The sequence below is a fragment of the Cucumis sativus genome, chromosome 1 (assembly GCF_000004075.3).
Source record: "Cucumis sativus cultivar 9930 chromosome 1, Cucumber_9930_V3, whole genome shotgun sequence".
Classification (NCBI taxonomy): Eukaryota; Viridiplantae; Streptophyta; class Magnoliopsida; order Cucurbitales; family Cucurbitaceae; genus Cucumis; species Cucumis sativus.
In genome coordinates, this window is record NC_026655.2 from 28,701,484 (window position 1) to 28,727,518 (window position 26,035).

Genomic DNA, 26,035 nt, shown 5'->3' on the forward strand with positions numbered 1-26,035 from the left:
ATTTAAAACGCTAGCCCGAAATAGATAACATTACAAAGGAACTTAGAAATAGGACTAGTTTTTAAAAACAAAAAATAAACTATTTGATTTTTAGTTTTTTTTTTTTGTTTTTGTAAATTAAGTCTATAAATATTCATTCTACTCCTAATTTTTTGGATTTTTATTATTCAGATACTAAAAAAAAATGTAGTGATTATCAAACATGACCTTAATAATTCAATTTTAGCATGTAACAGTTCATATGTACATTTTCAAATTGGTAAAATTATCTAATTATATTTTTAAAATAATACAAAAATATAATCAAATTTTTATTAATGAAGTTTAGTGGGATGAAGGTGGTGATATAAAAAAGGAAAAGAAATAAAAATTTGGAAAACGTAATTGAAATGAGTGGTTTTGGATGTGAGCTAATAAATGTATATCTAAAATAGCATTATTTGAAAATTCCATTAGTTTCTTTACCTTTTCTTTTCTTTTCTTTTGGGGATTCTCGACTTGTATCTTTACGCTACAATATGAGAAAATTAGAATAGCCTTCAACATTAAAATAGGATTCCATATGATGCCTTCTAATTCATTTATTATTTCCTTTTAAAGCAAACCACAACACAATCTTACCCCATCCAATCAAAACTAATCTTTTTCCACTCCTTTCCTCCTTTTATTTTCACCTCTCTTCCATTACATGCTTCTTATGAAAAATCTTATAAAGTCCCTCATCCCACATAATTGAATCATCGAAAAGGAAGATACACATTGTTGGTATAGGTAGTAGTTTCCACTTCTTATAAATCTTTTCTAATCGTATTAAATAAAACTTCTCTTCGGTGTCCCTAATATAGTATTAATTTAATACATTTTATGTCACATCTTATCATATCATTTTATTGTTAGTTAACTAACGGTCACAATGGTCTTATGAATCATTTAGAATCATTTTCTAAACTTTTTCAAGGCTCAAATGTTCATTTTAAAACTTAACGGACCAAATAGATATCGATTTTAAACATCAACAAATAATTAAATATAAAGAGAATTATAAAAGTAATAACTACTCATTTCTCCAACTCAGCGTTTGTAGTCCAACGGTTAGGATAATTGCCTTCCAAGCAATAGACCCGGGTTCGACTCCCGGCAAACGCATTTTGCTATTCAAAACCAAACCAAGAAAACTTATGAAATCTTTGTCAATTTTATTCTAGTATATATATAAGAAGATTTATATAAATAGATGTCACACTCTTCTCAAAGAAGTGAGGTGTGACGATGTCAATTTTTGTTACGATGTTTCACCTATTTTTTTTATAAGTGTGTGGTCGTGTGATATTGGCGTGGTTGAAGACAAAGTGTGAAAAAACGTGCAACAAAATTATGTGTTGAGAAAAGTCTTTTACGAAGTACTCAGTCTGTGTGATGTGTGGTATTGAACATTTTGTTTATGACATTGTGACTGATTTGTTTGAGAAGATCCGTGCAAGTTAGGGGAGCCTAAACATTGAAGATTGTTTTGAGGAGTCTCTCACAGGGGGAGACTGCATATTAAGACGAAAGGTAGAAGCGGAATTGATTGTTAACCTTTCTGCTAAGTTTAATGATTCTAGTGCCATAGAATTTCAGAAGGTCGTGCATGTGCATGGGGTTTGCTTTACAATCTCTTCATCTCTCCTCAATTAGTTTATGGAATTATCTGTGTATGAAGATCTTGCTGTTACTTATCAATCTTTTGAGTAATTGGTAGTGGAACTCACTAGTGGCATAGTTCACTCTTGGCCTACAAATGGTCAACTACCTTCTGTTCGGTTGAGCATCAAATATGTTATTTTTCATAAAATAGCATCCTATCATTCTATCTACTATTGATGTGGCTGGTCCAGCTTCTAAGACTATGAACTTGAGTTTTCGACTGTTTCAAGAAGCACGAATCACATGTTTATGATCTACGTCTTTAGATTTCTGTCTTGCTCCTGGTGGTTCTCGCTCCTCTTTCTTCATTCTTCCCGCCTCCTTCTGTTGGGTTGTTGCTTTTTGCTCCCATGATGTCTCAAGTTCTTCAAGTACTTTTTGAGGAGTCGAGTAGAGTATTATGCGGGTTTTATTTGCTCATTGCTCTATGGTGGAGTCATTACTGACAAGATCTTCAAAGGATGATGTTTTCAGTTACTGTTCCTGCTTCTTAACTTTATTTTGTCAGCAAGCAAAGGGGAGTGTATATGGGTGTTATGTGATGTGATCTTCTTCAACACTCTATGAATGAATATGAATTTGCTATTTTGTTTTGTTGATGATTAGCTGGTTTAGATCTGCTTTGGTCCTCTACGAACAGATATGGATTTGATGTTTTGCTTTGTTGATGATTAGCTTATTCAGATCTGGGTATGATATTTTTTTTTGTGACTAAAGTGTTGTGTGGCTAGCTATTTTTGGTTTGCTTCTCAATATAACTTCTGGGTTGTTTCTAGTTTCTCTGTGTTTGGTTCTGCTAGTGATTAGGTTGTTGGTTTGTTTTGTGCTTGTCTGCTCAAATAAAGGAAGCTGGTCTCAAGGGGGAGTTTGTTATTGTTGTGGTCTCACTTCCTTTATTGTATTTATTTATTATGTTATTCTGAATTTGGTTATTGAGATTGGTTGGTTGGTTGTGCTATCCCTTCATTCTCGAGTTGTTTGGATCCCTTCCCATAGTTACTTCATATTATTATGTGAATGTTTTGTTATGATTTGTAGAAAAAAAAAATAATTTCTTGAAAAGGTGTGGTTGGTGATATATTTCGATTGATGAGACGTTTCGATGTGTCCCTTCTTGACTTATGAATTACGATATTGCACATAGAAGATAGAAAATTACTGAAAAGTCCAGAATACTTGATGAGAAGATTGCAAGTGGTCTTTGATATATAATCTCTTACCATAGATCTAAAGCCCATCAGATGTAGATAGTGTGTCATTGAACTGGGTAACAAAAGTTTGATGTGTTCTATGTGATTTTACGTGACTCCGTAACTAATTCTTATTTAGTCACATTGGTAAACAAACAAGAAAGAAATACACATAAATTTATGAAATGTTGGTTTAATTCCATGGCTTGTCAGCACAGTTGTAAGGTCGGCAATATTAAGCAGCAATGTCTTTGATTTGAATTTCAGTGTCATAAATCTTTCCATTTCGATCACCAAGCAGTAGGAAGAACATAATGTGCATAAATCCATCTTTTATTATATATCCTGAACTTACCATCATCCATATTTGTAATGCTCCTCTAGTGCTTTTTCATTGGACTCCCTCTTGGAAAACCAAATCTATATATCAAATAATAATTCAATTCACATATGAACAACAATATTTAGTATTTTACAAAAAACAAAAAACAAAAACTAATTAATTAGCTGATCGTTTTGTATTGATTTTGAACTGACCTGAGCTATATTAACTGCTTGAATATCAGTTTGACCACCTTGGTATAGGAATTTGATGGCCAAATACTATGGTTTGCTACTCCATTCTACAACTTGCACCATCAAATTTTTGTTTTTGTAATCACATGGTATCCTTCAAAATAAAAACAATCCCCAAAATTTATATGAGTTCATTTAATTTTGAACTAACTTAAATAAGGGCCTTCATATATCAAATGTTATTTATATATAATATTTATACCTCTTCTATTTTACATCCAACGTATCAATTTTCAAAAGCCTTCTTCACCAGAAGAAATTCTGTTTTATTTTCATAATTTTGATCTGTCAAAACTAATTTTGTTTTCAATAAGTTGCTCAATCTCTTGTTCTTGCATCTTACCTACGTAAAAGGCAAACATACTTGTCATCCTCTAAATTTTAAAGAGTATATAATGACGTGCATAAGAGTGATGTATAGATGATATGATGTACAACCACACAACTTTGAGTCAAACTGATTACAAAAGTAAATGATTTATAATTTCATACATGATAGTGATCTATAAATATAGACGATAGGTACGAATATCATAGTCAAATGTGGAAATGTGTGCTTAAAATAGATAGATGTTGCTACAACTATATATTTGAGTAAAAGTAGCTATACAAGAAAGGAATGGTGTATTTTTGCATGGAAGGGTTTGATCTAGACCATATATTTAAATCACCATGATATGTAGACATATGTTTGGATAGAAAGTCTTTTGTATTATCAGATTGTGGAAGCAAAGAGAGGATAAAAAATAAAAAAAAGAGACAATATAAATATATATATATACCTGATAGCATGCACCACAGGCAATTCCTTGTTTATAAAGGGAAGGCCCAACAGCTACATTAAATCCTTTAGAAATATCAAACTCCAAGCTTTCATATCCACATCATATACCATTCAATATATTTCAATTTAATTTAATAAAGTTTTTTTTTGTTTATGCAAAAAGTTTTTTTTGTTATGAATGACAAAATTATTAAAAATATATCAATTAAGAAATTTAAAACTTTATTATATTTTGTAAATATGACACAGGGACCAAAGTTTTTAAATAAACAAGAGAATAGTATGGAACATTTTAAATAGAATATGATCAATGTTGCAAAACGTTGTTCTCTCCGCATTTTCTTACTTGCTTCCTATATTTCTCTTTGTTATTATTATTCGTAAGAAACAACTTTAGACAATATCAATTTTCATATTTTGCAATTTTGTTTTTGTTTTAAAATATTTTAGGCCCATATTTTGCAAAGAATCCCAAAACCATTATTATTTTGACACGAGTTATATAATCTTTGTAAGTTCCTTTTTTTGTTAGCATTTCGAGACACTTGATGCATAGGTTTAAAATGTTAAGCTTGGAGGTGAGGTCGAGAGATTTAATTTAGATAGTATGAATTTAAGAAAACTAAGTTTGAAGTGCAAATTTGAAGGTTTGAATACGTAGTGACATGCTTAGAATACCGAACAATGTAATGCAAACTTATAAGTGTTGAGTTTGTGAAATATTTTATTATATTTAATTAATGGTTCTATTTATGAATCATTTGAATTAATTTAAGAAGAAAACATATATATATATATATATATATATATATATATATATATATATATATATATATATATATATATATATATATATATATATAAATACTCAATTTTATTTAAATACTTTTAGTAAAAGGGAGAAACTAATTTAGTTTAATTTTTTCTAAAATTTTTCAATAGAGTATAAGAATTTGAACTTGGATAATACATGCCAGTTAGTAAAGTGTTATGCTTACATTAATAAAAAATAATACTACATAAAAATTTCTGCAAGATCATTAAATGGAATAAAAGCTAAATAATTCTTTGGTTAAAAATATCATAGGTTGACATCGATATTAATTCTTTGATTTTTCATCTTTTTAGTCCTATACATTTAATTGTCTAAATTTAACATCAAATCATAAATTTAATTAGTCTTTATGCCAAAGACTTAAAATAAAGCTAATTTATGTTCATTTTTATTAAAAAAAATTGTTACATGTAAGAATAATAAAGATTTTTTTAAAAAACCAGAACAAAGCGTAAAACTATTTACACTGTATAGAACATTTGTTAAAAAGGAAAAAGTCCACAAGCTCACAACATGGAAAAAAAAAAGTTCGAAATTAATCGATCACACACGTGAAAAAACAATTTTGTACCTAGTCTAAACAATCTTGTATTTAGTCTAAATGATTTTGTATCCAGTCTAAACGATATTATACTTGTGTATCCAGTTTAAACGATGTTGGTGAACGAAGAGATGAGAGATGATGAAAAAAGAAGAAGAAGAAGGACACAAGTATCAAGAGAAAAATATTGACTTTGTGAAAAAAGATGACATCCAAGATGAAAGATGATGAAAAAGGAATAAATTATAGACGAAGAGATGAAGAAATTATGGAAGGAAAAATCTAGAATTTATGAAAAAATTAACGTGTAATAATAATAATGGTTTGATTTTAATTTAAGAAATGATATAAGATAGTATGTGAATATATTTTGGAAAAATAGGAAGGGACTACTATTACATTTTAAAGCTTTTTAAAAATTTGATAAATCCATAATTTACGACTAATAGTTCCTTGCATATTCAGCGTTTGTAGTCCAACGGTTAGGATAATTGCCTTCCAAGCAATAGACCCGGGTTCGACTCCCGGCAAACGCATTTTTGACAACTTTGCTTTTTTAGTCCATTTAATGTTGAAATAACTAAATTTGTAAGGTTAATTTTCATAAATACAACCAAACACCAAAATATTTAACTGTTGAATAAAATAAAAAAAATCCAAATTTTGTAATACATATATCTTTCCTTTTTATTTACTTATGAGTGCTATTTAAATGTTATATATATTTAAAAATGTGAAATGAAAAAAATGCGTGCGTTTGCCGGGAGTCGAACCCGGGTCTATTGCTAGGAAGGCAATTATCCTAACCGTTGGACTACAAACGCCGTTGGTTAGAATATTTACAGTGCAATTGTTTTTTAAGTGTATTACCGAAGCAATACAGTGCAATTTATATGTATAAGGATTTTTTAAACCCTAAATAATTGGAAGAGAAAAAAAAAAGAGAAGAGTTTACGTATGGAAATACACGATTGATTTGACCATAAAAAAACAGTTCTTTTCTAACCTTGCTGGTAAGGTGTTTGAATCTCTGCTGACATGATTTTTTAAGCAAACATTTTTTGGGTAATATTGTTAAAACCAATAAACACAAACGAGCAAAGATGATGTGCTTCTACGTCCGGATGGAATATTTTACTTTAATAATGTTGTTTAGAAAAATAAGACGGTTTTCAAACTCAATACAGTCACTCCCAAACAACTTAATCACCCAATCTTTTCTTAGGCTCATCCCAAGGAATGGAGACTCTCTTTCATGTTAACTTAGACTCTCGCTAGGTTGTTGTATTTGGTAAAGGATGTCTTAGACTCCTCTTAAGACAAAGATACTCCCTATCAAGAAAACATGAGTTCCTCTTAAGTGGTGTGACAGCTTCTTCTCACTTCAACTGCATCTTTCCTTCTTAGAACCAAGTCACTTTGTTCAATTTGCATAGGCACCTCCTTCACTTGAAAATCCCTTCTTGGTTAAAATGCAATATAATTTTAGTGTGATGAATATCTTGGAGTATATCTCTTAACAATATTGCAAAATAGCTTTCTTCTTTCCAATGCTTATCTCCAATGGCAACCAAATACACAACACGATGATGGAACATACAATAATCTTCTTCAAACTAAAAGGCGAACCCTAGACAATTATAGGACTACATATCTTTTAAATAAACAAAGTGGATAGACAAAGGAGCAATAACCCTAACTTTCAAAGCAGTCATGCATGCATAGAAAATGAAAGAAATCTGCATAGAATACTACTGATAAGAAAGGAAAGTATTTTTCAAAAGTCAACATTTTTAATTAGAAAGCATCCACTTGTCAGAAAACCACCAATGCAGAGACATCTCACATAGTATCTATAAAACTTAAAACAAATTATATTGTCAAACATAAGTTTTAACAACGCTAATTCTGTAAGACCCATCCTTGGAAAAGTTGGTGCCAAGGATGAGAACGATGCAATACAGGAAGCTAGGTGTCCAAGTGGGGAGTTGTTTAAGTTAGGTGTGAAGGGTTAGACGTTCAAAAGCAATAAATAGTTTTGTAGAATTGGTCGGACGGATTTTGTCTTCCAAATTCGTGCCAAATAATAAACCGAATCACACACCAAAATTTAGTTTTAATGAGAAGTTTGGATTGATCACAGTAAGCACACTGATTCCTCAAACAAATGAATTTTGAACCACGTAACGGGGTTGAGTAGAGATTGATTGCATGAAAGTAAATATCAATTAGGAAAGTAAACTTGTGAAAATTCAACGACAAAAGGATCTAACTTGCATTATAGCGATTTCCCCCTTATTTAAAGAATTTATGCATTGAACTAACTTAATTTTTGTCCCACTTCCTCGTCTCCCAGCCACGCCAAATTATGGATTACATATCACAAAAGGATAATATTATTGAAAGAAACATTAGGTAAACATGTGAGAATATTTATGATATATAGATATAGACGAACATGTAGGAAAAAGATTCAAAATGAACACCGTAGGTTTATGACATAAAAACAAAGATTACATTATTCTTCTTGCAAAGACCAACATGCTTCTCTCTGCACCCGATGAAAAGGATAAACGTTTTGGAAAGCTATTATTTCCACCTGCAAAGGACAAACATATTAATATCAGCTCTAAGACAGTACCAAGTATTTTTAGGATGGTTATTATTTACAGTTAAATCAATACATGACAAGACAACAATATCTTGAAACAAAATTAAAGCTGTCTTGCTAAACAATCAAGGAAACAAAATTAACAACCTTCTAATAATGAAGTACCCAAAAATAGGAGGAGCTTCTTTATATCTTAAAAGGTCACCTTCGTCTCTAACCTTCAAATATAATCTTCCAAATAGCCTATTTTGTTCCTTAAACTTTTAAACATTTTGTTAAGTCCATAATCTTGTATTTCACATTCATTTTTCACCAGTCATCAACAAAATTAGAAATCTTTTAAGAACTCAAAACCTAACCTACTATACGTTGCTTCAAGTACTTGTCTGCTACAAATATTCATAGATTAGACAAATATAGTGATAGCGATTTTCTTAAACAATTTATCCAAAAGTAAGGACAAGGAATCAAATGGCCTTTCAAACCAAGTTTAGGGACTAAAATATAGAGTAAACATAAAAAGTTTGGGGGATAAAAGAAGATTTAAACCATTTTAGAGGTATTGAATCAACATTAAAAAGAGTTCATGTTCCCCAATATCCTCAAATCCGTAGTACTATATCTTCTAACAAAAGAGAAGTTAGAGACAAACACCTCATAAGTAAACTGTATAAGCCATGTCTATGGTACTAACCTTCCAAAGAACTCCCTTTCCTTTTGAACTCAAGGAGTCTTGTTAATGAGGAAGCATTAGAATGAGATGACAGAATTAGAAGAACAGTTTTCTCTAGCAGCAAAACTGAAGGGATGGAAAGGTAGCCGATAAACAGGTACCCAATAATTCTATAAAAGCACCCCTCTTAAAAACAAGCTACTTTGGAGGAGAAAAAAAGAAAGAAAAGAGATAAGAAAACTAATTGTCCATGATTTACAGTTAATCTGTTTTTTTTTTTTTTACATGAAAATGTGTCCTAAAGTGTATTATAATCACTCCACTGATCAGATTGCAACCTCAGCAGAGTCCCATCTACTCTGTAGCTGAATCACTTACTTCATATCCAATTCCATCATTCACTTGATGAATGAGACATTGTGAAATCAGGAGTTTGATTCTAGATAAATATTGTCATAGTCCTATTCTGAGCTTGGTTAAGCCTTAACTTTATTTTCTGGTTTTTAAAGATTAAGTTTGCTTGCCGATAAATTGTTGTTTTAAAAAGCCATCGGAAAGTGAGAAAACAACACAGTGAAGTAATAATAGGCAATAAGCATTAACAAAATTAGAGATCACAAGAAGTTAAATTTTTCTAAAACTGAAAAGTTATCTATTGAAGCAATAAGCATTCACTTAACTTCCTGAATAAAAACTACCTCGTCTGATCTCTGACTAGGAACTGCAATTAACAATGAAATTCAATGTACAAAAGACAATCATTCTCAATCAACTCCTTTACAAATTCCAGCAGATCTGATAGTTCACAATGAAAGAGTTGGCATCCCATTGGATCTAGTGGAGAAATTTCATATTGTCCAACATCTCAGGAACAAAACATCTCTTGGTGAAAAAACAATTCTCCCTTTCAGCCACCATAGCTTTATCTATTGAAATACATTGATATATTGGGTCCGAAAATTGGAGAGTTTGACATACATATTAAAGATTCATTAACCATTAATTCATGGACCTATCTAACATCTTTTATAACTACTTGTCAGAAGAAATACCATTGATTCATCTATTAATTTTAGAAGTAAAAACAAGTTAATTATTAATTTAAATAATCCTAATAATTCTTTTTATTTACTTACAGAAATAAATAATCGTCAACAAATTCATAAAATCAATATCGATAATTTGATTTTGATAATTTTGGATATAGATATCAATACTGATAATTTGGAGAAGCTTTAGGTGACGTCATTAGATGGGACATTCTCATCGATCATAGGACAATTATTTTAGTCAACCAAAACTCAAATCACATCACAGAACCCAAATCTCAGAACAAGCATACTACTAGTACTGACTGTCACTATTTCATATTTCAGATCCATGAATCACAAACAGACTGATAAACAGAAATAAAACTGGAAATTCAAAATCAAGAGTTTGCATCTAAAACAGAACAAGCAAATAATCAGTCTCCAAAACAGTAAATTTCAAGAAGATGAGATCAAAACTACCTCACATTGCCTCTGTTTTCCCTTCTAGGCAAGCTTTCCTTCTGCATGTAGGAATGGACTCAAACATGCTGACCGGCAAAATCTCAGACAAGAACCCAACCGCAAACTCGATGGATTTAGAGTCTGGAGTAACCTTGATTCCAGTAATAGGAAGCCAGGCGAAGAGCTTCTTGACTTCAATCCCAGAAACATCGCTCAATGACCTATTGCTCAATTTCCCCTTGATATTCTTTCCGTAATAGACCAGATCAGAGAAATGGACATAGCAACTGCTTTGGAGTTGGATTTCGAAGGTACCATCGTCTGAGAGAGTGTAGGAGTTGACATTGTCGGGTAAGAGACCGACTGGAAAACCGTAAAGGGGAAGAAGATCGTGGATATCAGATGACCTGAGGGGAAAATCCCTTGCGGAAAAGGAGAGGTGGGTTTGAGTGGAAAAGAGGAGAATCAGAAGAAAGAGAGAGAATGGGGAGAGGATTGTGGAGAAGGAAGCCATTGATGGAGTCTTGAGGAAGAAAATGGGGAGAAAATTGGTTGCCGCTTACTTGGTTGAAACATGTTTAAATAGATGCCAACAGGTGATAAAATATTTCTTCCTATTGTCTCTCAATAATTCATTACATTGAATGAGTTTTTAATTGATGAAGATTATCTCGTAACTAAGTCGTAATAAAATAACAAAAACGATCTTCTTACAAGAGCCCATGTGAGAACCAATCACTCTGTGCCCCCAAATATCAACTCTTCCATTTCCACCCATTACCTCTTTTAATTATCTAATCTTGTTTAAGCCATTGACTTGGGTACGCTTTCTATTTTAAATGCTATTTCTCACTCCCTCCTTTCTCACATCTCACCATTCCTCACTCCCCATCTCTCATTCCCTCTGCTTTCTTTGTGTTTCCTTCTCCAAATACCTCGTCTCTCTCTCTTCTTCCTTCTACTTTCTCTTCCCATTCTCTCTTCCCCATTGTTTTAATATAATATATAGGTTAAAATATATTATAATAAGATATACTATAATAGTCTGCACTCCAAACACCGACTATAATATTTCATACTATAACATTCTGCACCCCCAAACGCAAATTATTATAATACCCACAATTTACGCATTCCATTTTTCCTGTTTTTGAACTCTTTTTTCTACTTTATAATAGTTCTATTAGCATGTGACTAACATTTGTTTCCTCATAAAATATCTTATACCAATTTTTAAATATACTTAATATGTAATATATATGTCCATACTCTTAGAAAGATCTAGGAAGATGCAAAATATTAGAGAAAAGTTTTTCCTCAAATCATGTTACAATAGAGTGGGGGGAAACAATTTTTGAAAGCTCCAAAGCAACCCAAAGGGGATTGTGATCCATATTAATATACATTACACAAATTACAATTCATATATAAACCCTTCTAGTGGAATTTAAGGCTGGTCAAAACATTGTTGTTGACAGGGTCAGACAAATGATCCAAAAGGTTTTGGTAAGGTCCAACACCAGTAACAAGACCTTGTATAAAGTAACCCAAAATTGCCAACATTGCAAGCCTTCCATTCTTAATTTCCTTCAACTTCAATTCCTTCATTGACTTCTCATCTTTCCCAAACCCTAGTGGGTTGAACAATGGCCCGCCAGGGTAAGCTGGGTCCCCTGATCCACCCAAGAACTTCTCCAGGCCCAAAAAGTATTGTTTTCCCATGGATCCTGGCTTGGCCCAATCTTGAAATCTTCTGTGTTCAGCAAAGCCCATCAGAGCCATTTCAAATACAAAGAGTGTGTAAGGGTCTGCCCAATAGTTGTAGGTCCCTGCTGGTGGGATGACCCCTGTTTTGAACCATGGGAGGGCTGTTTCTGGTGGGATTAACCCCAGTGATCCAAAGATTTCTGGGGCTATGGCTCCTGCTGCTCCCAACATTGCAAACCTTCCGTTGATCACTTCGCCGTATGCCAACCATCTTGGCTCGATGAACCCTCCTGTGCCTTCGGGATCAGATAGCCCCAGTGGGTCAAACCCGAAATCGCCTGGCAGACTAAATCAAAACCACCAAAGTAATTCAAATTATCACCCAGTAACTTAGTTTAAATTTGTAGAAAAGCTTTTTGACTTTAAGAAGATGGTTTATTTTAAACCTTTATTTGATAAGATTATTGTTACTTAGAATATGAAAAATAATAAGAAGTGATAGAACTTTTTGTAATACCTTCCATCCAAGTAAGAAAGACTTTGTTTTGAAGCGAACCAGAGTTGCCTGTCTGCTCCTTGCTGCAATAATAACAATAATAAATCTCACAAGTTGCAACTAAACTACTTAACCCGAATACGATTTGAACTAGGAGAAAGTAGAAAGAAGTTATTTCTCCCTTCTTCAATAATGAGCCCCTGCTCAATCACTACTCAAAAACTAAATTAAGACTCTGGTGACGATTAGTTTTTTAGTTTTAAAATTATAATTTATAACTACTACTTCACCTGTACGTCTCTTGGTTTTGTTGTCCATTTTCTATAAATGTTTTAAAATACCAAACTGAAATTCAAAAATTAAAAAGACAGTAGCTCTCAAATGTTTTTGTTGTTAGGATGGATGGAAGTAAGAGGTCAAGTCTTTCACCAACAAACGTCAGAACCATAGTATAGATTTAGAACAAAAGAAACATAAATTTACATTCTAAACACTCTTTCAGATGCAGAGCTTGAAAAGTAGAAAAACTCATTGAACACAAGATCTTTCCACTATAATAACCATATTAAACTTGGTGAGTCAACAACCCACCCGCAAGACAATAGATAAAAAAGAAAGAAAGGAAAAGAAAAGCAACCTTAACAGGAGGAGTGGCTTCAGCTCTAACAACAAAAGAAGCTGATTTCCTGGAAGATCCAAAAGAAGGCCTTGCCCCTAATCTCTGTCTGGCAGCACCCACTGAAGAGGTTAAAGAAGAAGAAACAAGAGCCTGAGTGGCCATATTAGGCTTTGTATTTGGAGAGAGGGTTGGTGAAGTGGTGATGTGAGAGCTGAGAATTAGAAATAGGAATCATAAAATGGAAATGGGAAAGAATAAGATAAGCTAAGAGGTTGAAGAGAGGGAGATTTTAGAATCCAAATTATGGTTGAGATTTGGAGTGTCCCATGTTTTAGATTGGGTTGGGATCTTACAATCCAACTACAACTCTCCACGTGGATATCATGGCTTTCAGATAAGAGATATTCTCATCCACTTCTTTTTTCACTTATTAGTTTCCACGTGCCACCTCTACGTTTTTACTTACCCTACCTCATTTTTCATAAATCTTTAAATCTTAATCTTCCTAAATATAACCATGGTAAGGGGTCAGGCCACGTGCCTCCTTCACATTCTCATTTTGTACGTGCCTCCCTCATACTCTCAGTTTTTATATTTTAATATTAGTTTTGAAATGTCAAATTATAATATATCTTAAATTATACATATTTTTACTATATTTTGTCTTTGGTATAATCTCTGTGTCTCGTCTTTATAATCCCAAGGTCTTGGGTTTAAATCCTATCTACAATAGAGCCCTATATATGATTTCTGAAAAATATTTACGATCCGTATAACAAAATGAAAGTATCCATGAAACTTGATTTTTTTTTGAAATATTTCAAATCTGCGATCTTTTTCGCAGTTTCTTTTTTCTTCAAACTGTTATTTGGTTCAAGATAATGTACCAAATATAAAAGATTTATTTTTAAAGCTTTTTTTCAAACTGTTATTTGGTTGTTCAAAATATAAAAGTTTGTAAAAAAAGATCGTTGAGATATTTGATAGTCAAATCTAAACGATCGTGTACAAAAAAATCTTTAAAAAATTATTTAGATTTTGGTAGCCAAATTTAAACGATCAAATCTAAACGATTGTATTCCAAATATAAACGATTATATACCAAATCTAAACGGTCGTTTGACAAATATAAACGATTGTTTTTCAAATATAACGATCTTGTACAAAAAAAATTGATTTTTTTTTTTGAAATTTTGTTACCCAAATTTAAACGATCAAATCTAAACGACCGTGTACCCAAATATCTTGAAAAAAATCATTTAGATTTGATTACCCAATCGTTTAGATTTCGCTACCCAATTTTAAATGATCAAATGTAAATGATAGTGTATCAAAAAATTGCAACCTATAATTGTCTAGTAGGAAGATAAGTTTCAACCTATAGTAATGTTTGTCCTTGATCCCTTATTAATGGTTGTCGTAAAATTTGAGTTGCAGTAAAATTTATAAAATAAAACAAAATTAATAAATCACACAAACTCAAATTTAAGTCTAACTTACGATGTTGTGAAATCAATACTAAGCATTAAAATGGATAAAACTCTATAAGATTTTCTAAACTAAAGTTTGGATTTTGTATATATATATATATATTGATTATTAATAGAGTAAAGGATTTGAGGAAAAATTATTGTATTGATGATAACATTTTACGTAAATTTATTAAATTATAAAAAATAAACAAATATGAAATGTATGGTCAAATACTCTACAACTTCTCCATTTTTGTTTCATATTTTTCAACTTCCTTTCAAATGCGAGTGTTTTGAAAAGGTTTCAAATCTTAACGTTCACCATCAAACCTGCAAATTTATCAAAACTTAATGTTCACGATCAAACCCGTAAACATCTTCAATTACAAAAAAAAAAAAAAAAAATGGAATCCAATATAATCATAGATGAAAGACGATCATGTTTCTCTACTTCTTAAGCCCCAACTATTCCCTCACAAAATCCCTTCCATTTCAATTTCGGTAGGTTCATCAAATTATTGATTATAAAATTATTTTTTCAATTTTATAATTTTTAATAATGTTTACGTAAGGTTAATTTAGTCTTTTTACAATGTTGTAGGGTTATAATATTGAGAGGGTTATTTAAGCCTTGTCTATAGCATTTTTAAAGTAGTTTTGGACGATGAATCAAACTTAGCCTTTGTACTTGTTTTGAGAGCTTCGTGAATTTGCAATTTATGTTTGAGTTGCATCCCAGAACATTATTCAAATAAGTCTGATCATATTATATCGTGGAGTGTTCGAATCTTGGGTGAGAAATTTGTTCTTGTACTGCTACCAACAAGCTGCCTAAAATAAGTACATTGGAACCAAAATTTTGCTACCAACCATACAAAAAGTCTTATATTAATCAATTGCTCCAATATATATAGTTTCACTGCTTCAATGGATTCCTCCAAACTTAGTCAAAAAATAAAATCTCATTTTAGAGTATGACTAAAGAACATTTCTAAAGCAAATCAATTCACAAGTAAACAAAAACAGAAAGTTTGTACCTAAATCAATTCACTAGTCATCCCACAAAACTTCCTACGAGACAATCCCACGAGTGAGTGATGCTAATCTTTCACATGTCATAGTGGATCTAAAATACTTCCTACCAAACAATGAACAAGGGATCGTAATGAACCAAATAATGTAACAATTTAATACATATAAACAATATATATAGAAAATAAACATAAAGCACTAAACTTTGACATGCTATAATGGTTCTAAAATACTTCATTCGAGTTTGAAATAATTTACAAGTAAATAAAAAACATGAAGTATTTACACTTAAAACGCTGTCATAAAGCACTCAATTCCCCCTTCCCCCAATCCCTCCGGCCCTTAATTCCCCTCATCCCTTAATTTAATTCCTCTATGTAAACTGTCCAATAAACAGAAAGAAAATCAACAAAGAAAATCGAAAATGAAAGAAACATAAACTACAGTCCAATGATCTCATTTAGCAAATTATATAATAGGGGAGCATAAACTACTTCTAGCATGTCAACACAAACTATATGACGTTCTTTAACATGAAGTGGAAAATTCAAGAAAGAAAAATGGTAGAATGATTATCTAGTTTAATTAACCAGTCAAAACTAGAAAGAACCTCAAATTGAACCAAATTAATTTTATTTAACCCAAACAATTATAATGAAAACACGTGACATCATAAGGATTAATTTGTTGATTTATGTCTTCAATTTTGATTTGAAACACATGTCAACTTTTAATTTAGTTTCAAGTTGAATTATTTGTATTTTTTCATTAATTAATCGATAAATGATGTGACAATTTGTAAATGATATGAAATTTATGATTCAATAACACGATTATCCACTTACAATGAAGTAATACAATGTTAATCCAAGAAAGACCAAATGACCAACCCTAGCCAGTCCGAGGACTAAGTGTTCTTCAAATAAGCAGACGGAAATCATGAAAAAAGCACCCTACTTTCCAAAACGTGCATTCACACACTGAATATGGAAGGAAATCAGCAAATAACACTGCTGATAGAAAATCCCGATGATGAGGAAATATTATGCGGAATCCACATTTTCTATACAAACACTTTGCTATAAAAATATCACTGATATGCAAAGACATCTCAGAAAATAAGAAGTCAAATCTTAAACAAATATTACCAACTCCACGTTATCTAGCGGGAGTTTTGGTGTATGTGTTTGGACCTTTTTGAAATATTTATAAATTTGAAAATGATCAAGTGTTTGACAATCCATTGAAATAGCTTTGAAAAAACAAGTTTATAAAATAAGTTGCGATTGGTAGAGACAGGTTTTTCTCGACTCTAATTTCTTGCTTTGTGCTTGTTATGAAATACTTGTTAGTTAGAATGGTTAGTTTTCTCAATGGATTGTTTTTTTACAATAGGTGAGGTAGAGGGATCGAACCTTAGGTCTCAATGTTGACAGTACAAGTTCAAAATAGTTGAGCTATATGGGAAACTCAGCTAGAGGTCGATAGTACTAGTTCAAGATAGTTGAGCTGTATTGGAGATTTATATTCACAGTTTATGTTAACTTTTGGTTACCTAATTAGTGTATTTATGTTAGAAATCAGGTAACCTAAATTTATAAAAAACAGAAATTTCTCTTCTCAATCTTCGTATTTAAAAACAAAGGGTGAAAAACAACACAAGCCTCCATACGTTAACCTCTCTATTAAGTTCTCACATTTCCTACTCTGCAATTTGAATATGAGTAATGATAATGTTATGAGGAGCCTTTTGCTCTGTCGACATTACACCAGCCTGCTTCGGAGGATGTGTGGTTTTAGGCCGAGCAAGCGAAACCAAGTCATGGACAGAATCAACAATCTTCTCGACACAAGATAAACAATCAATGAGCAGATAAATCAAAGTTGTAGTTGATACCATCTTCATGTCACCATTAAAATGGCTACTCTTTAGCAAAGACATGAGTGCTTCAGCCTTCTCCTTTGCTTTTTCCGTGTGGGACTTGGCCATGGCAGGTGGAATTATATCTCTTATTGCCATTGCTATGGAGTTTAAAGCTTTTCCTGATTCAATGCATAGTTGCAAGCAGTGCTCTTGGTATTGCCTCTGAATTTCCAAGGGTGACTGTTGAAATAAAGGTGAATTTGTTAAGCTATATTATATAACAAACACATATTTACTGATCTCACAGTAAGTCTGAAAGAAAAAGTATATATAAGCCACACTATCTACTAAACAATGCCGAACTTACTTGGATTGTATGAGCTTTGAGAGAGTTGAGGATTTCAAAGCGGTAGGCACATTCCCTTGATAAGCTTCCAATCTTGTTATACTCCTTCCATGGATGCCATATTCTAAACATTCCATGAGGAGGCTCCCATCTAGCTTGGAAACACTACAACCAATTTTATTTGAGTTAAAAAAATTGATTTATATTTTTAATTTGTTCAACAACGATCGTTTTGTTAGACTCATGTCATTTGAATTATATTTAAATCTGATTTGAACTTGTGTTCACATGTATAGTAAGATATGATGTTTCAAAGCATAATCAATTATCGTGTAAAAATCTTAACGCCTTATGGTTAGTTATTTGAAAAAAGGAATATATTTAAAAAAGAATTAATTAGTTATTTGAAAAAAAAGGAATATATTTAAAAAGAATTAAGAAAAATGAGTGATATGAAAAGTATTTAGAGAAATGGGGTGACAATTTTGGCCTAATGTATCTCTTCAAGCAATTTTTTTTTTTTTTAATTTCACCTTGTTCTCTTTCCCCATTAATTGCATTTTTTCTTTTCTTTTATATCTTTCCATTATTACTCACTAACTTTTATTTTATTTTATTTATTTTCTTTAAATAAATTCAGTCTTGTCTTTTCTATTTTTTTTTCATTATTACTTAATAAATTATTAATTTTTTTTGTTCTTTTGAATGCTTTAATTAAATTTAAATTTTATATATTTGAATCATTTTTTTAAAACGGTAACAATTTAAGAATAGTAGTATGATATTAATCCAAAATAATAAAAGAAAAAAGAAAAAAGAAAAATAAAAATTAATTACGTCAATTTTAGAAAGATCATTCCTTAAACCCTAAATTATTACAAAATTATCAAATTATCATGAACATGGTTGTTAAATCAATTTTGAAGGAAAACATGCTACTAAATTTTTTTAAAAAAAATTGTCAAATAGATTACAAAAAATATGGAAGTGAAATAATAAATTATTAAAAAATTATATTAAAATGAAAAATTTAAAAATATAAAGTAATAAATAATAATGGTGAAAAATTAAACAATTAAAAGTACATTAACCAAAGTCGAACAAAGATCAAATTACAAATACCAAATGATATTTTAACCTAAAATAAGATAGAATGATTTCAATGTAAAAAAATTTAAATGGATGTATTTAACGGTAATTTAAGAAAAATAAATAATACAAAAAAGAACAATTAAAAATTTATTAAGTAATATGAGAAAATTATAAAAAAGAAAAGAAAAGAAAATGTGAATTTATTTAAAACAAAAAATAACAATTAAGTAATAATGGGAAAACTAAAAAAAGAGAAAAAAAAAGTAATTGAGTAATAATGGAAAGATATATATATATATAAAAGGAGAAAGAAAAAACACAATTAATGGGGAGAGAGAGAACAGGGTGAAATTATATATATATATAAAAAAGTATTTTTCTAAATACTTTCCATATCACCCCTTTTTTCTAATTTTTTTTAAAATATAACATTTTTTTAAAATAACCCACCTATGCTAATTGATAAAAATAATTATTTATTAATTTAATTAAAATAACTTTTTAAATTTATTCTATGACTTGAAAAGATGAAAGATGTTAGATTTTAGATTTAACTTTTTTTTTTAATTTTTTATTTTCTAAGCGTCCACCCAATATCAAATTTATTATTTCATTAATATATACTTTGGTTATAGGTTTTTTTTTCCAAAAAAGAAAAAATACAAAATATTTACACGGAATAAAACAATTTTGAGAAAAGAATAAGTCCATAAACCTACAACGTGAAATAACAAAAATACCTGATATTAATCGACCACACACGAGTTCAAAAAAACTTCTAATTTAAACAATTGTATATAATATAGTCTAAAAGATTGATTTAGATATTGCTACACGGATCGTTTAGATCGTGGTAAATGATCGTTTGAATCTATTATTTATCTATATGAGATAGACAATGATAGTGACCAATCTCTATCAATTTGGAATAGACGACTGTGTAACAATATCTAAACGATCTATGTACATGATCTTGTACAAAATTTAACGATCTTGTACCAAATCTAAATTATCTTTAGTACACGATCTTGTATCAAGATTATTTAGATATTGATAAACGATAATTTAGATCTTGGTAAACGATTGTTTAAATCTATCACTTATCTATTTGGGATAGATAGTGATAGTGATCTATCTCTGTCTATCTGAGATAGACGATCATCGTTTATATTTTGGCATACATGATCATGTAGTGAAAAAAACAAAGAAGATGAGAGATGACAAAGAAGAAAGAAATTCTGAAAGAAGAAAGGAAGAAATAGTGAAAAAGGGGAATATGAAAAAGATGTGCATGAATTCGAGAATGATCATCCTAAAAAATTCAAAACTAACAAAGGCAAAAATATGAAACTTATGAAAGAACAATGGTGAGTTGATGAGTTTTTTTTCATTGTACGAGCTATAAATTTTTTCGCATTTTGTTCTAAAATTTACATAACCTTGGTTATACTTATTTGTTTATTATTATTATTATTATTATTATTTTATTTAGAGAATTGATCACACCAAAATCTTAAAATAAATTTTAAAATTATTCTTCTTAACATTTTAATTATGAAATGATGATTGGGAAGCCATTTAAATGGTATAAAATATAAATAATTATATTATAATAAATAAAAATTAATAATACAAATATTATGTTACTTGAATTAGGCTTATTTTGAAAATAATATTATGTTTAGTATAACTAAATTATACTAATTTAGTGTTAATGAGTATTAATTAAGTATTAAATATATTGATATGAGAATAAATGAATTTTGGATACAAATAATTGTTGAAGGGGTGCGACAATTCAAGACTTTTCTTCCTACAACTCTCTTTATTACAAAAACCTAACCTCAATCCCTCTCTTTTTTTCTACCCTAATCATAACCTATAACATTAATCTCAAGTCAACTTGTTTTAGAACAATTAAGTTAGTTGACTTGTTAACTCATACTCAAACACACGTATTACACATTCAACAAGTCCATCTTCATCATATACCTTTATTACATTTTTCTTTGTTGATTTTAAACAATATAACAAATCGACAAAATATTTATACTGTATAGAACAATTTCGAAAACAGAAAAAGTTCACAGACCCACATTAGAAAATAACAAAAATGTCACGGTCAACACACAATTAATTGGCCACTCAAGTGCGTAATATATTTAATTGGTACACGGTGGTTTAGATTTGGCTACCCAAATCTAAAATCGTGTACCAATATCCCAACATTTTTTTTTCAAGATATTTTATTTTTAGTACACGATCTTGAATTTAAATAACACTTAATAAATATTGTATTAATAAAAAATAATCCCAACCGTGTACCAATATTGTATTAATAAAAAATAATACAATATTTATGATTGATTGATAACAAAAATTATAATTTCAATAATTTATAAAAAAAAATTGCAGAAGAAGAGAAGAAAGACAATTGAAGAAAAAAGAAAAATTGCAGAAGAAGAAGAAAAAAAGAAGATGGAAAAGAATGACAAACCTAGAATATTTTTTAAAAAATTAGTCGATTTCATGGATTTTTTGATTTTGTTACAGAGTCGTAAACATTTTGGTATTTTGTTATATTTATAAAATTTAATATATATTTTTATATTTACTAAACCAATTCATTAAGATTTACAATACAATAGGGAGCGTTTGGATAAGAAGTTTGTATCTAGAGGGTAAGTTATTTTAGTTTGAATTATAATAATATGTGTTTGAGGGATAAATTATTTTAATTTGGAAAGGAAATAATAAACACTCCAGTAAAGAATAAAGAAAAAAGATTAGTATAAAATAGAAAAAACGGTAGCAAGTAAATATTGTTGTGAATGAAAGAGTTTTGAAATAGAGCTAACTATTATACGGATGGATAATACTTATCCCAAACACGTGTTGATTGTTAAAATATTGTTTTAGTAGTTGTAATTACTTTAAATAAACAAAAAATTTAATTATATATTTTTAATAAATGTTAGATTTAGTTATTAAAACTTAAATTTTGTCCTAAAATGATATTTAGAATAGAGAAAAGTGGAATGAAAGTGAATTATTATGGGTTATCACTAAAATAGTAATATATAGATGTATATAGTACTTACCAAAGCTTCCTCATTTTGTTTAGAAGAAAGGAGAGCCCTATAGCTGAGTACATCTTCTCCCCAAATAGACTCTCCTTCCAATCCACCAAAATATTCATACCCAAAACCTGCCATTTCACACGTATATAAATATCAAATAATTACACTTATGCTCCATGTTTGACTTAACTTGTTTTTTTATTTCCTTTCTTTAACTTTCAATTACATATAGTTCACCCAACTATCAAAGGGAGAGAGGTATGTAAAGAAAGTTTCTTATTATTACTCCCCCTTAATTGTAAATGACATTTAAAGCAAACTATATATATAAACATTATCATAAATAATAATAATGGTACATATAACACCAAAATTTAATAAGAGATAAAAAAAAAACTTGCGTCCATCCACCGTTTTGGATTTCTCCTTTCTAAATTTCTCAAATTCAAAGTTACGACTGATAGCATCTATCACTTATAGATGTTTACTATCAGTGATTGTTTTTAATTTGAGAAATGACTGTTTGACACAATTTCTTTTTTATTTTCTCATGTTGAGAGCTATCACCAATAGCCACAATTAGTGAATAGCATTGATAGTTGCTATCAGTCGTTATCATTGATTGTTGCTATAATTGTTGATACTCATAACTGCTATTAGTTGTTAACTTTCTCTATTTGTTATTGTTATGGAGAGCTTTTTTTCGGTTTTCTGAAATGGAAAGCTATCACTGATACTAATTGTCAATAGCAATTTATAGCTACTATATACAACTTGCTCTTGCTAATAGATGCTATGAGTGGTAGCTTAATTTCTATTTGAGAAATGGGCTATTAGTGATGCTTTTATCAATAACCGCCACTGAAGGATAGATTCGATATTTTAAAAAACTTTATTTGCTATTTTTGTTTGTGATATATTTTTCGTTCCTAATTTTGTGCTATTTTATATAACTTTCCTAAAAAATAAAATAGCCTTTTTTATTATTCTTAGTTGTTGATACGATAAATGAGACAAAAGATGAAATAAGAAGGGAAAAGGCGACAATGATAAGACAATGAATGCAATCACCATAGATCTTGGCTAAAAATGTTAACCGTAGAGATGAAAAACAAAGTTTTCCTAAACCGCAGAGGCTAAACTATCGAGTTTGAAATTTCAAAGATCTAAATAAGCAAAATTTTAGGGTCTAAAAGCCCAAGTGACCTTATCTAAAATTTTCAGTTTTTCTTTCATAGATCGATATGACTGTGTATAGCGTGATTATAGTCCTACGTAATAATCTCTTCCATAAGATAAAATAATGTCAAGACATTGTATTTTCTTTTAAAGTAAAGATGAAGATTCACCTTCAAAGAATATCCCAAGGTTACGAATATTGGTAGAAACCAATTGATGAAGATCAGCACCAGCCCAAACAGGTCTAACAAAGATACAAACAACCACAGCAATAAAGCCACCCATGAGAATGTTAGCAATCCTATGCCAAGCCAATTTCAAGATCTCATCATCTCTATAACCAGACACTGCGACCATATCAAATGTCAATATGAATATCAAAAGCCCATAATCATATTTCGCCTTCAACTTGGGGAAGAATCGAAGATATGTTGCTGTTCCACCTGAATAACAACACAGTAAATATATTGAACTTTTTCATTTGTTTAAATTGTTGAATCTAATTGAGGTTGAAACAATTAGTATAATTATATAAATTGATTACTTACTCATTATGGATATAAAGATCCCTAGCAATATGGGATGTCCAATCTTTCCACTAATACTTGCAATGTAATGAGCTACAAATCCTAGACCTCCCGCTACTAACGTGGCTGTCGTTCTATTCAACCCTTTTCCAAGCGTTGCTCCTGTTTATTCCAAAACAACCCATCAATACGTGGGATGTAACATCTGTTTAGTAATTAACTATACTTTGTTTTCCAAAATTATTAAAAAATTATATTTTAAACATGTTGCTTTTAGTTATTAAAATTTTAAAAGTTGACATAGTTCTTAGCATGTAGGTAATAAATGATAAAATTGTAGGTAGAATAACTAAAAAAAGTATGTTTTCCTTTTCAAAAAAAAGAAAAACATGTTTATAAATTATATATATATTTCCTCACTCTTTGCTTTTGTCCATATTAATTTCTATTTAATCTCCCTACATATTTACTTTTCCGAAGAGTCGACCAATACTTTATAGATCAATTAAGTCATGGGTTGTGTTTCTATACTAGCATTTTATAATATTTGTTTCAATAAAAAAAATAATTAATAAGACCTTGGATTTTAAATTATATTATAGGACTACAATGTGTAAACTAAAATTCACTGGTTAATGATATATACTTATTAAATTCCCAAAACATGACATATTTATTATACATACATATACTATATATATATATATATATAGTATAACTGTTGTATAAATATATACCCAACCGTTTCGTAGCATAGTTTAAGAGTTTGGATTGAAATTTGATCCAACTGCTTAAGTTATGGGTTCAAAACCTTGTAGGTGGAGAAGAAGATGAAAAGTGTTGGATAAATATTGAAATATTGAAACATCGAATATTTATATGTAGGTGGATTTTAAATTTGGTTGATTATGTAATTCTTCTATTTTGAAAGACATTCGATCGATATAGTTGGACTTCTAACTATTTGAGATGGATTTTGGATGTTATTCTTTTGACTTGTTGCTTTCTTTGTCGATCGGCTTCTATGTATGGATGTCATTTTTCTAAAACAAAACACTATGCAAATATAATTTTGAAAACTGTAAATTTCTATGCACTAACTATTTCAAATTTTTCCGTATTTGCTCATCGTTTCTTTGGAAGGGACATGAAATTTTCAAGTAAACACTTCAAATATTAACAAATTTTTATAACATAACAAGTTATAGAAGTCATTATTTTAAAATATTGGTAGAAAGTAGATAGCAAAAGCAGAATGGTTGGGATTAGTAATGTTCTATAATAAATTTATTTTAAAGTTGAAAAAGTAATTGAACTACTTAAATTTTTTTGAAAATTTAGAAATTCAGCCTTTTTTTCCCCCACCTTTTAGTAGAGTTCTAGAATATAGGAAGAAAACAAAGGAATCAGAGGAGAAAATAATGGGAAAGCAGTTCAAGGAAGAAAAAGGCAAAGGTAAAGAGGAAGAATCATAGAAGACTACTAGTATGCCTTGGGAGGCCTTCATAGTCCTCTGAACCAAAACTCTCAACAAAATGAAGATTGAACAACTGTGTGCATTATATGCTAACTTACCAACAGAAAACTCGAAGACGACAATAACGGTGATGATGGCCCATATCGAAGATGCGCCGAAGCTATCGTAGAGAGGTTCGAAATAGTAAAATGATGACACCATTGTGGCAGCTAATCCAAGCTTTAAAGAGTGAACTATTCTTCTCGGGTCGTCTTTGCCCACCTTCTTTGTATTGTTTACTAATTCAACCACTTTTTCTTCCACGTTACAAGCTTTGCCTTTGAAGCAACCATGGTGATCACTTGTTAATACCTCTTCAGATCCCTTCACCATTATAATCTTAGAAGGATATAGATAGGGAGATTTTGGAGTTTTAGTGGTTTGGAAGTGGGTTTTATGGTTACGTTTTCATTCTTTGGTTTTATAGGTAAATGTTTTTGATGTGTGTTAATTCTAATAACCCTTTGACTTAGGTTTAAAATTTTATTGCCTTTTGATAGTTTAATTTCACTAACGCTCATGTGATGGTATGAATTTAACAATCACATTTGTTTCAACTCTCTTTAATAATTGTGACAACATCATTTGTTTCAACACTTTTTGTTAGATTTTTTGTGGGCCCTTATTCAAAAATCGATAAAATATTTGTTCAGAGTAATTTTGTCCGTGTTTGAAGTTAATATTTTATTAAGAGAATATATTTTATATAAAATATA

At 30.2% G+C, this 26,035-nt stretch overlaps 3 protein-coding genes, 3 non-coding genes and 1 pseudogene across 6 annotated transcripts; 2 read left to right on the top strand and 5 right to left on the bottom strand.

The window, feature by feature from the left end:
- Positions 1–1,074: 1,074 nt before the first annotated feature.
- TRNAG-UCC lies at positions 1,075–1,146 on the top strand. The gene has a single exon. It is a non-coding gene; the product is annotated as a tRNA-Gly (tRNA).
- A 1,965-nt stretch (positions 1,147–3,111) lies between these two features.
- Positions 3,112–4,336, bottom strand: LOC116404418 (annotated as a pseudogene).
- A 1,740-nt stretch (positions 4,337–6,076) lies between these two features.
- Positions 6,077–6,148, top strand: TRNAG-UCC. The gene has a single exon. It is a non-coding gene; the product is annotated as a tRNA-Gly (tRNA).
- Positions 6,149–6,364: 216 nt separating this feature from the next.
- On the bottom strand, positions 6,365–6,436 carry TRNAG-UCC. The gene has a single exon. It is a non-coding gene; the product is annotated as a tRNA-Gly (tRNA).
- Positions 6,437–7,863: 1,427 nt separating this feature from the next.
- On the bottom strand, positions 7,864–10,964 carry LOC101202755. Its single transcript, XM_004139026.3, has 2 exons — positions 10,408–10,964; positions 7,864–8,211 (listed from the first exon to the last, which is right to left on the bottom strand). The coding sequence occupies exon 1, from the start codon at positions 10,901–10,903 to the stop codon at positions 10,409–10,411; it is 495 nt and encodes a 164-aa protein (XP_004139074.1). The 5' UTR covers positions 10,904–10,964; the 3' UTR covers positions 7,864–8,211; position 10,408.
- Positions 10,965–11,676: 712 nt separating this feature from the next.
- LOC101202993 (chlorophyll a-b binding protein 8, chloroplastic) lies at positions 11,677–13,533 on the bottom strand. Its single transcript, XM_004139027.3, has 3 exons — positions 13,230–13,533; positions 12,614–12,675; positions 11,677–12,442 (listed from the first exon to the last, which is right to left on the bottom strand). Exons 1-3 carry the CDS (start codon positions 13,371–13,373, stop codon positions 11,827–11,829), a joined length of 822 nt encoding a protein of 273 aa, XP_004139075.1. The 5' UTR covers positions 13,374–13,533; the 3' UTR covers positions 11,677–11,826.
- Positions 13,534–17,362: 3,829 nt separating this feature from the next.
- On the bottom strand, positions 17,363–25,692 carry LOC101219474 (aluminum-activated malate transporter 2). Its single transcript, XM_004139089.2, has 6 exons — positions 25,379–25,692; positions 23,825–23,965; positions 23,447–23,719; positions 22,119–22,225; positions 17,947–18,090; positions 17,363–17,819 (listed from the first exon to the last, which is right to left on the bottom strand). Exons 1-6 carry the CDS (start codon positions 25,650–25,652, stop codon positions 17,418–17,420), a joined length of 1,341 nt encoding a protein of 446 aa, XP_004139137.1. The 5' UTR covers positions 25,653–25,692; the 3' UTR covers positions 17,363–17,417.
- Positions 25,693–26,035: the final 343 nt, after the last annotated feature.

Bases quoted from the DNA above. Each gene is read 5' to 3' on its own strand.
- LOC101202755 (XM_004139026.3), bottom strand. From the start codon at position 10,903: ATGGCTTCCTTCTCCACAATCCTCTCCCCATTCTCTCTCTTTCTTCTG.
- LOC101202993 (XM_004139027.3), bottom strand. From the start codon at position 13,373: ATGGCCACTCAGGCTCTTGTTTCTTCTTCTTTAACCTCTTCAGTGGGT. The intron at 12,676-13,229 runs GTTGCTTTTCTT...TTATTATTGCAG, and splicing joins AAGCCACTCCTCCTGTTAAG to CAAGGAGCAGACAGGCAACT. The intron at 12,443-12,613 runs GTATTACAAAAA...GTTTTGATTTAG, and splicing joins CTTTCTTACTTGGATGGAAG to TCTGCCAGGCGATTTCGGGT.
- LOC101219474 (XM_004139089.2), bottom strand. From the start codon at position 25,652: ATGGTGAAGGGATCTGAAGAGGTATTAACAAGTGATCACCATGGTTGC. The intron at 23,966-25,378 runs GTAAGTTAGCAT...TGGAATAAACAG, and splicing joins CGTCTTCGAGTTTTCTGTTG to GAGCAACGCTTGGAAAAGGG. The intron at 23,720-23,824 runs GTAAGTAATCAA...GTTGTTATTCAG, and splicing joins GATCTTTATATCCATAATGA to GTGGAACAGCAACATATCTT.